The sequence below is a fragment of the Cicer arietinum genome, chromosome 4 (genome assembly GCF_000331145.2).
Source record: "Cicer arietinum cultivar CDC Frontier isolate Library 1 chromosome 4, Cicar.CDCFrontier_v2.0, whole genome shotgun sequence".
Lineage (NCBI taxonomy): Eukaryota > Viridiplantae > Streptophyta > Magnoliopsida > Fabales > Fabaceae > Cicer > Cicer arietinum.
This window is the reverse complement of record NC_021163.2, coordinates 27079221-27091166: the sequence shown is the minus strand read 5'-3', so window position 1 is coordinate 27091166 and position 11946 is coordinate 27079221. Positions and strand designations below refer to the sequence as shown.

At 33.6% G+C, this 11946-nt stretch overlaps 1 protein-coding gene across 1 annotated transcript in view; it reads left to right on the top strand.

Moving 5' to 3' along the window:
• The first annotated feature begins 11422 nt into the window (after nucleotides 1-11422).
• LOC101499989 (uncharacterized) overlaps nucleotides 11423-11946 on the top strand; it is a 2960-nt gene continuing 2436 nt past the window's right edge. Inside the window, exon 1 of the mRNA XM_004497584.4 lies at nucleotides 11423-11931. Coding sequence (XP_004497641.1) covers nucleotides 11617-11931 — 315 coding nt within the window. The 5' untranslated portion in view covers nucleotides 11423-11616. The remainder of the gene's footprint in view (nucleotides 11932-11946) is intronic.

Genomic DNA, 11946 nt, shown 5'->3' with positions numbered 1-11946 from the left:
TTGTTGAGATGGAAAAACGCTTTGTAAAAAGTGATAAGGCTGAAACAAGTTCTTTGCTTCAGAATTTAATTTCCATGAAGTATCAAGGCAAGGGAAATATAAGAGAGCACATTATGATGATGTCCAACATTGCTTCTAAGCTTAAAGGTCTAAAGCTTGAGTTGTCAGATGACTTACTCATTCATTTAGTATTGCTGTCTCTTCCTTCGCAATTCAGTCAGTTTAAGGTGACTTATAATTGTCAAAAGGAGAAATGGACTCTTAATGAGCTCATTTCATTATGTGTGCAAGAAGAGGACAGGCTGAAGCAAGATAGGACTGAAAGTGCTCACTTTACTAGCATCTCTAAAGACAAGGGCAAAAGGAAAAGAATTGAGGAGCCCAAGAACAAAGCTGCTGCTAAGGGTCCAGAACAAAAGAAGCAGACTAAGGATAACAACTGCTTCTTCTGCAGGAGTTCTGGACACGTGAAGAAGGATTGTGCCAAATATCACGCTTGGCGTGTTAAGAAAGGTATGATTCTGTCTTTGGTCTGTTCTGAGGTTAATTTAGCTTCAGTACCTAGAAACACTTGGTGGTTAGACTCTGGTGCAACTACTAACATCAGTGTTTCAATGCAGGGTTGCCTGAACTTCCGAAAGCCTAGTGATACTGAAAGATGGATCTATGTAGGAGATGGGAAGAAGGTAGAAGTTGAAGCCATAGGAAAATTTAGATTATTATTAAGTTCCGGTCATTATTTGGATTTAAAAGACACTTTTGTTGTACCGTCATTTAGACGGAATTTGATCTCTATTTCTTATTTGGACAAATCAGGATATTATTGTTCATTCGGGAATAAAGAATTTACTTTGTCTTTAAATTCGAATGTTGTTGGAACCGGTTTACTTTCTGGTTATGATAATCTTTATTTGTTGGAAACTGTGGCTAACTATAATGAAACCTTGAATGTGGAATCACGTGGTACTAAGCGGAAAATTGACAATTTCAATTCAGGGGTGCTTTGGCACAAGCGTCTAGGTCACATCTCTAAAAATAGAGTTGAACGACTTGTGTCAGATGGAATTTTAGATTCCATTGACTTCACAGACTTTAACGTTTGTGTAGCATGCATTAAAGGAAAACAGACTAAAGATAAGAAATTAGGCGCATATAGAGCTACAGACGTCTTAGAATTGATACATACGGACATCTGTGGGCCATTTCCAACTCCTTCTTGGAATGGTCAACAATATTTTATATCATTCATAGACGATTATTCTAGATATGCCTACCTTTACCTAATTCACGAAAAGTCCCAATCAATAGACGTGTTCAAATCCTTTAAGGCAGAAGTTGAGAATCAACTTAATAAAAGAATTAAAAAGGTCAAATCTGATCGTGGTGGTGAATACTACGGCAGATATGACGGTTCAGGTGAACAACGTCCGGGACCATTTGCCAAATACCTAGAGGAATGTGGAATCGTCCCACAATACACTATGCCGGGGTCACCCAGCATGAATGGTGTAGCTGAAAGACGAAACAGGACTCTTAAGGATATGGTAAGGAGTATGATTTGTCATTCCACCTTGCCAGAGTCACTCTGGGGAGAGGCATTAAAAACAGCAGCATACATTCTTAATAGAGTACCAACTAAGGCAGCGGCTAAAACACCTTATGAGCTTTGGATTGGGCGTAAGCCTAGTCTGAAGCACCTTCATGTTTGGGGATGTCCAGCTGAGGCAAGGCCTTATAGGCCGAATGAAAAGAAATTTGAACCCCGAACAATTAGCAGCTATTTTATAGGGTACTCAGAAAAATCAAGGGGCTATAAATTTTATGATCCTAATTTGAGAACAATTTTTGAGACGGGAACGGCAACGTTCTTTGAGGATATTGAGTTTGGGGGGAAGATTAAGGTTAAAGATTTTGTCTTTGAGGAAGAATCGGTAACAATTCCAGAACTGATTCTTCCACCAATTGACTTTCCCATTATTGAACAAACTCAAGATGATCTGGTTGTTCAGGAAGAACAAAATCCAGATCAAATTCAAGATCCTCAAGAACAAGTGCCTCAAGAGCCAGCTCCATTGCGGAGATCCACTAGAGAAAGGAAAAATGCTATTTCGGATGATTATGTAGTATTTATCAATGAGGTAGAGGAAAATGTTGGCATGACGGAAGACGACCCAGTCAACTTTCATCAAGCCATGCAAGATTCTCGTTCAGATAAGTGGATCGAAGCAATGAATGAGGAGTACAAGTCTATGCAAGACAATTCAGTTTGGGAACTTATCCCATTACCTGAAGGAAAGAAACCCATTGGTTGCAAATGGATTTTTAAAACCAAGCGGGATTCCAATGGTAATGTGGAGAGATATAAGGCACGTCTTGTAGCTAAGGGTTATACTCAAAAGGAAGGGATTGATTATAAAGAGACTTTCTCTCCGGTTTCATCGAAGGACTCTTTAAGAATAATCATGGCTCTTGTTGCTCACTTTAATTTGGAGCTTCATCAAATGGATGTAAAAACAGCTTTTCTCAATGGCGACATTGATGAGACGATCTATATGGTGCAGCCAGAAAACTTTGTGTTGGGAGACCCAAAGAATATGGTGTGCAAACTAAGAAAATCCATTTATGGGCTAAAACAAGCTTCTCGTCAATGGTACCATAAATTTCATCAAGTAATTCTCTCATTTGGTTTTGAGATGAATACAGTTGATGATTGTGTGTATCATAAGTTCAGTGGGAGCAGACATATTTTCCTGGTCTTGTATGTTGATGACATACTGCTTGCCACTAACGATATAGGCATGTTGCACGAAACTAAGAAATTTCTATCAAAGCATTTTGAGATGAAAGATCTTGGTGACGCCTCTTTTGTATTAGGAATTCAGATACACCGAGACAGATCTCGAGGTATTCTTGGATTGTCACAAAAGAGCTATATCGATAAGGTTCTCAAAAGGTTTGGGTTACAGGATTGCAAACCAGGGGACACCCCAGTTGCTAAGGGAGACAAGTTTAGTCTCAAACAGTGCCCTAAGGGAAGTTTGGAAATTCAAGAAATGCAAAAGATCCCTTATGCTTCAGCTGTAGGGAGTCTTATGTATGCCCAAGTATGTACGCGTCCAGACATAGCGTTCATAGTAGGGATTTTAGGCAGATATTTAAGCAATCCAGGTCTTGACCATTGGAAAGCAGCCAAGAGGGTCATGAGATATTTGAAGAGAACAAGAAACTACATGCTCACATATAGGAGGTCAGACCAGTTAGAGATCACTGGGTACTCTGACTCGGATTTTGCGGGATGCCAAGACAGCTTAAGATCAACTTCAGGCTATGTCTTTCTGTTAGCTGGTGGAGCAGTTTCTTGGCGTAGTGCCAAGCAAGGTCTTACTGCCTCATCAACTATGGCAGCAGAGTTCGTAGCAATCCATGAGGCATCTGACCAGGGCATTTGGCTGAGAAATTTTGTCACGGGGCTGCAAATAGTTGAAGGGATTGAAAGACCACTCAAGTTGTATTGTGACAATAGATCAGCAGTCCTGTATTCTAACAATAATAGGAGCTCAACCAAGTCAAAGCACATTGACATTAAGTTCCTAGTTGTTAAAGAGAAGGTACAAAGTGGACAGATATCCATAGAACACTTAAGGACAAACTCCATGATTGCGGATCCACTCACTAAAGGTCTACCACCCAAGGTCTTTCATGAGCATACTGCTCACATGGGTGTGCTACAGTTTGAGGAATCTTGATTTTAGTGGGAGTTTCGTCCATTATGTAATTCATGTTCTATGTTTAATTGTAAAGTACAAATACATTGTATTTGGACTTTCTGATCAGAAATAAAGTTTAAAGTATTCAGTTTTTGGTTACTTTGTACATTTAAGTTATGGTATGATCTCATTCGATAAAGTAGGACCAGTTGAAAATTGACATGCATTGACCAACTTCATGTAATTTTCATGCTACACTTTTCATAATGGGTCTATGTCATTTAGTTGTGTCAGTACGGGTGATCATTGATGGGTTTAGTTATGCTTATTATGACGAAAGCCTCTTTGGTTCCATGTGCTGATATGATTAATGGACGGGACAATTTGGATTATACTCAAGGTAATTATAATGACATTTTTTGACGTCATAAAGTCTAACACACTCCTAAGGATACATGTGTGACCAGTGGGAGATTGTAAGATTTATGGGTCACATATGTAATTAATTAATAAAGTGTGTTAGGGTCATTATATAATTAGCCAATAAACTAGGGGTCAAATAATATATAATAGTTTATGGCTAAAGAGCATAATAGTTATGAAAATTAATAGTGTAGATACCAGGCAGTTTCTAATTTAATGAGGGGCTGAATTGGAAATACTGCAATTTGGGATATAACTAATAATAGTTATATATAGGGGTAATGGTCCCCAAGGCAAACACAATAAGATTATTCAGTTTCAAAACCCTAAAGGAGAAAACTCTCTGGTTCTCTCTATCCCCATCAGAGAGCAAGGTCTTCAGGGTGTTTTGCTGAGGAAGATCACCCAACCCATTGGCTCTATCATCATCATCCCAGGATTTCATCAATGGCAATTCCCACAGGTACGCTTCCGCCTTTGATTATTCATCATGTAATTGACATGGATTATTAACATATATTATTAAAAAGAAGTTGGAGTCGTCTTTCTTCATTGAAAGTTTTTATCAATGTTCTTATTGCACGACTTGATCGACGATTCTAATTCTAAGTGGTTGAAAGGGAATTTTTTTTGATCTTTTGAACGTAATTCACTAGACTTTTGAACTTATTTTCATCAAGGTAAACTTCAAGTTGGATTCATAGAATGTAGTAGATATCATGAAAGTCAATTAGGAGAAAGCTATATATGGGGCTATTATTTTAAATTTTAGGAGTATGTTGTTTTTCATATTTCTCAAACTCTTTGGTAGAGCTTTTTAAGAGCAGAGTATGTGTAGTTGCTCATATTTTGGTATGAGTATGTGTATATATGTATATATATGGCTAGCTTTTAAATTGTCATGATTTGGTACAATAGAAAACATTGGAAGAAAAGGAAAATAGTAATGACCCCTACAACATTCCAATCTCTCCATTTTGGAAAGAAATAGGCGGTCGAGAGTTTATGTGCCATCAAATTATTATTTTACCCTTTCTTAATTTATTTATTTTATTATTTCTACTTTTTCTATAAATCAATTAAAATATATAAAGTATATAAATATTATTTGACATTTATATTACATTGCGATTTATATAATTTTAATTTTTCATCATTGAGAACGTATTTTTTAAAAATATCCTTTAAGGTTATTTTTGTTATTTTATTAATGTACACTCTTTTTCCCTCATTTTCTATCAAATCAAACAAGATAATATAAAGTTTTATTTTTCTTTCATTTCACTTCCTTCTACTAAACAACCAGCAAATTATCTTATTTTTTAGCCTCTCATTTTTTGTCTACTTTTTTTTTTTACCTTTCTTTTCTCTCTCTTTTTCATTAACCAAACAAAGTATTAGAAACTCATAGACATTTGCTAAAACAAATAAGGCCAACTTATTAATCAAATAAAATATGTTTTTGGTTCAGCTTGTTGGCACTCAAATTGCTTCTAGTTCTTGACTGATTTCTCACTATCACATATTGAAAGTCATGTGATATTCGATGTAGATAATGCTTTTCACAAATTCTTGAGAGTTAGTATATACAATCTATTCACAATCGTTAGTTCCTCTAATGTTGGAGTTTGCTTTATATATGAAAATATTGGAAAACACAAAAAATTGGAATTTGAATTATGTTTTGCCATCTAAAGGATACTTCTATTGTCTTGTATAACATTGTTCTTTATCAAAACAGTCAACTTACTTTTATAAAATAGGTATAGATAGAATAAGTTTGAATTATAAAGAACTTAGATGAGATAAATTGACTTAGATAAAGGACACATATTTTTATATTAGTTCGCAACAAATTTTTGTTACATCTAGTCCTTCTCTTACAAAGAGATTTTGTCTCAATGCATTTAATGACTTAATTCACTATTTCAATTAATAGCCTACAAGTATTCTCTAGTCTCTCCATACTGTCATCGTAAGAACCTTCTTCAACATTATAGCAATCGTTCGTTGAGGTTCATGATTGTTGATGTAATTTTTCAAGTACCTCTTAAGGTGAGAGAGTTGTTGTCACTATGAGACTGATTTACATAAGTTGAAGTTTGTATCTAAATTGACACAAAGTTTATTTCTAGGATTCTAACTTTCATAGAGAGGATGTTACATATCAAGTCTCATATTAGTACAAGCATGTGAAAACACTTTGACTGATTTACATCAATTCTAATAACTCTATATTGAGATAATTTTTCATTCATACTTTTCTTTTGATGTGTTCTTGACTTTTTCAAAATTTCTTCTTAAAATGTTTCCTTTTTCAATCTTTCTCACACTATTTATGGACTGGGCAAGTTCTTCTTAAATAGAGAGAAGAAGTGCCCGTTAAGAATATTACCATTGGATATCTTCAATCACCATTTAAGGCAGATCAGTCTTTAATACATATCCATATATATCTTCATGAATGATTTTACATATCTTAGTATGAAGACGGGGAAGCAGAGGATACAAATATCATATCATGTCTTAGAGACTTTCAGACAAGTAGCAAATTTATGATGTTCATTAGACGATGCACGAATGTGATGTCTTCTTCGAAAGTGTTGACTTTCATCATAGCGTTGACTTCTTTTAGAGCATACAACATGAATCAGAGTTAAACGATTAGATACTTGATGTAATTATCAGAGATAATCAATCAATTGCTTGTCAAGCTTTTAAGAGTAGGGATGATAATAAGTTAGGCCGTTCGTTAGGGGCTTATGACCTGACTTACTTATAGTCTGACCTGCACTGACATATTTAATAAAAATGTTAGGCTCAGACTATTTTTAAAGCCTATTTATTTAAATAGCTCAGACTTATAAAAAAATCTATTAGTCTTGATAGGCCGACCTGTATATATTTTATTATTTATTGATGTTATTTTTTTTTATTATTTATTAATAATATTATTTCATATTTTAAATTCTATCAATTAGGCAATCACTCAGTAGTCGTTCCATATTTGTTTGAGAGGTAGTAATGGGTGTATTTGTTTCAGGAAAAAATGTATTATTTGAAACCAAAAATCATTTTTTAGGGTTTAAATAGTGTTTGTTTCAGATTTTTTAAAAATCATTTTGTTAGAAAAATCATTTTTTAATATATATAGATATGTAAAATATAACATTTAAATATTTTAATATTAATAAGACTTTTAAATATGCTTTCAGGCCAGATCAGACTTTTAAAAAGGTCAGACCAAGCCGAAAAAGAAGTCTACGATAGATTGTAGACCTAAAAAATTAATCGTAGGTGAAGCTCAGACCTTTCAAAGCCTGGTCTGGCCTGGTCTTTTTCCATCCCTATTTAAGAGGCAGACGAACAGAGCATAACTGCGTTCATAAGAGGCAACTGAAACAAAACATATCATGTATTTTTAGAGTCAGAGCATTGCTTGCATTGGGATTCAATTCAAAATAATGTGTTGCTCGTGTTGCCCTTATCACTAGAAGTGCATGTTAGAGCGCTTTTGCCAGAGTCAGACAATACTTTAACATCTTCAGAGTTACTGATGTCTTGTTTAGTAGATTCTTTTTTCCTTGTTCATCAAATGATCTAACTTATATCAGAATGCATACTTGTAACACTTTGACTTGAACTACATAATGCAATACTTCTTATTGTTATATTAGGACTTGCTCTATTAGTAGTCATAGTTACTTGTTTATCAGATGATAATATTACGTGTTTAGAAACACTTAGATTATTATCTCTAATTTACTTGTAATTTATGCTACCTTAAAATACATAGTCATTAATATAAATATTTTTTTCTAACTTAATTTGCATAGTTAGCAAATATAGTTAGAGGATAATTGTTTTTTATTTGTTTGTTTTTGTTATCATCAAAATATCAATGAGATGATGGTAGCTAAAACCACTTTTGCACTAACAATAAACTTTTTGAAGAAATAAATTGGTTCTCACATATAGCAAAGATTCCAAGAAACCTTAGCTGTTACATTAAATAGATGATTCGATATAGATTGTATAGAATTTTGATGGTTTGAAATAGATCAATCGATTGGTTGCAAAATAGCTTCTACTAGCAAAATAGATCGAAACCAAGGGTTTCGATGATTCGAACTAGATCAAAACAAGGTTTTAAATTTAATATCTAATGCATTGATATCCATCCCCTAGTGGGTGGTGTATTAAATAGGCTCCTTATCATGCACAATATTTCAAGACCATATGGCCCCCTAGATGGTGTCCATTTTGTATATTATCACAAGTAATCACAAAATGATTTGTATAGTATCAACAACATTGAATTTTGATTGTGCCTATCAAATGATGTGATCAGATGATGAACAAAGAGATTTGATATTATATCATGTGCACAATTAAACAAACTCCAAAGGATAAACTGTTCTTATATGATTTGTTATCATCAAAATAAATTAGTAGTTAATGTTTTTAGACCATCTTACTTTCAAAAAGCTATACGAAGAAATATTCACTTGATTTGGAGAATCTCTAACAACTCTATCCCCACTTAAGAGAATTTAAACTGAAGAGGTATCATTTCGACCAATGCTTTGTCCTAAATGCAACCTTCGAAATGAATGCTCATATCATACTTTTAAGGATTGCTTTTAGGGTGAACAAATTTGGTTTGATATTCTCTTGTTGTTAAATTCAAAGAGTTTTAGTTTGATTTCACTATTTAGTTGGAAGAAGCTATTTCGCAAACTCGCTTTTCACCTTAGATATTATAAATAGTGGCAGAGCTTGACTAAAAGGTTTGGGGTGACTGATATAAAAGAGTTGAATTGCCATTATGGTTGCATTCTAAAACAAAAAGTTACATTCTAAATCTAACGAGTTGCATTCTAAAACAGACAACCATTATTTATGTTTCTTTGTTATAAGCAAACTCAAAAAACTCAAGCTTTTAGTGTTTGTTAGAAAATCCTGTACATCTTGTTCAATAAATCAACCAATTTAGGAAACATAAAACATTTTTCAATGAAAATTAAATGGAAACAAAAATCAAACATCTTGTATGCAACAAAAATCAGCAAAACAACACATGAAGTTCAAACAAAAATCAACACAAATGTCTAAATTGAAAATCAACATTAACTCCAAACAAAAATCAACACATGAAATTCAAAAAATTAGCAAAATCAGCACTAACATTTAAATTGAAATAATGTCATCTTGATGATGAATAAAATTGAAATCCGAAATTGAAATTCAAACTCCAAACAAACTAAGATTCACACTCCATAAAATAATTACGGCTAGTATAATGAGTCCCAAACTTTTTGTCGAGTTGAACACTTGGATACATAAAACTTAGAATTGGTTTTTAATATATTGGATATGTATATGTTGTATTTATCAACTAGACACATATATCAAACAATTGTTCACTCCATTTCCACTAGTTTATAAGTTTATACGGGTTTATTTGAAAAAATTCTAGAAAGTTGGGAGGGTCCTAGGACACTTTTAGCCTTTAAAAATCAAACACCTTATATGCAACAAAACAACTCAAACACCTTATATGCAACAAAAAAAACTCAAACACCTTATATGGACAAAAAATTAAACACCTTATATGCAACAAAAAAACTCTAAACAAAAATTAGTACTAACATCTAATTTGAAACAAACAAAATCTCCAAACAAACAAAACTCCAAAACAAAACTCCAAACAAACAAAACTCCAAAACAAAACTCCAGATAAAACTCCAAACATCAGTCCTGATGATAAAAGAAAATACGAAATTGAAATCCGAACCTTTTGAGTTTTGACGAACGGCCAAGGCGCAAGGCTAGGCAGAGGCGCGAAGCGACTAATGTTCCTGTAATCATTCATGTTTCTGGAAGCAAGAGGGAGAGAGAGAGAGGAAGTCTGGAAGAGAAAGGAAGCAGGAGGATACTGATTTAAGTTTAAGGTATTATTATAATTTCTTAATTTTAATAAGGGCAATTTGAACATTTTACCCTATAAATTTTTTTTATGGTGGCCGTGGCCCCTGTCTCTACCAAGATCCGTTCCTAATTATAGATACAATAATCTAGATCGCTTAGTGGACTAGAAACAAACATTGTTTCGAAAATTATTAGATATTTGTTGGTTTTACAGTGAAGAATATGGTACCATGTTGAAGTGCAACCCAAATTAGAGCTCTAATCCTAGTTCTACTAGTAGAAACCTCTAGATTTCTCCCACTATTGACGTGTTGAAGATTAACGTGGATGTTGCAGCCAATTCGTCAAATGTTTGGGGTTTTGGATGTATCATCAAAAACTTTGAGGATGCCTTGATAATGGCGACGTCGAGGGTTAAAGACTGTGATATAGACCTTATGGTTGTTGAAGCAATGAGAATGACATATGTATTGCATTTTGCATGCCATCTTTGTTGTAAGAGTTGCATTATGGAAAGCGATTAAGAAAGTCTAGTTTTAGTGTTAGAGAAGCAAGATGGTTTTTAAAATTGTGTTTTATGTTTGAGAAATCTACATCCACCCTTTTATTTTTACCTCTAACCTTATAAGTATATGAAGAGATCATTTTATTCTTACCACTTGATAGTCAAAATTTATGAATTTGCTATAGAGAATTCTATAAAAATTGAATTTCGAAAGCTTAATGTTCATCCAAATTTTTTAAAAAAATTCTAGAAAAGTTGAAATTCAGAAGTTTCATATTCATACAAAATTTAAAAAAAAACTTAAAGTTTTTGGATAAATTGAATTTTTGAAGTTTCACATTTATCCATATTTCTTTTTTAAAAAATAAACTTTTAAAAAAATTACATTTCGAAAGTTTCACTTTCATCCAAAATTTTAAAATTTTTGAAAAAATTGCATTTTGAAAATTTGAAATTCATCTAAATTTTTTAATTTTTTGAAAACTTTTCAAAAGTTTTGCTATCAAATAATAAAAGATAAATAAATATAAAATAATTTTTTCATGTAGTTTGGATAATGAGAGAGGTAAAAGTGAGGGGTGGATAGTAGATTTTTCTTTATCTTTTGTTAAGCATTGTTGGGCTTTTATTTACATTTTCGGTCCGACAATCTTGCATTATCATCAATCTTGAAGGGGTGTAAATAGAAGACATTTTCTCCTTTTGAACCTTATGTATTTTTCTGACTTAGGCTTCTTTGGACCTTATTCTTTTTCGATATATTTGTTTTTATTCAAAATGAAATTATTTCCTTTTCTTTTTTTACATTAAATTATTTTCTTTATATTTTTTGGTAAAAAATTCAAAAATTATATTTATTTTTGAATGATACAATTACCTTTTATTCAAAAATGCTTGCAGTCGTTTAACTGGAAACGCAACGCGACCAAACTTCGACTAAACGGCATTAGTTTTTGAACCAAACAATCAACAGGGGTTAACGCAAGAAAACTGAATTAGCAGTTTCGCACTGTAACAAGCAACTGCGAAAAACTTTCAGAATCTTCTTCCATGGCGGTTATCAGCGCACTAACGGCGGCAATCGCGGTGGTGTTTCTGGCTGCGACATTGTCGGCAAACGCCGGAGACACGAACAACGTGTTCTCTCCATGCACGGACACACGCGTTCAGAGATCCGACGGATTCACGTTTGGAATCGCGTTCGCACCGAAGGACAAGTTCTTCTACAACAACAACAACAGCGTTCAGTTGTCTCCATGTGATACTAGACTTTCTCTCTCCAATTCCAACTCTCAGATCTCTTTGTTCAGACCTAAGGTCGACGAGATCTCACTCCTCACCGTTAATTCCTCCTCCTTCGTTGCGGTTCGCTCTCTTTCC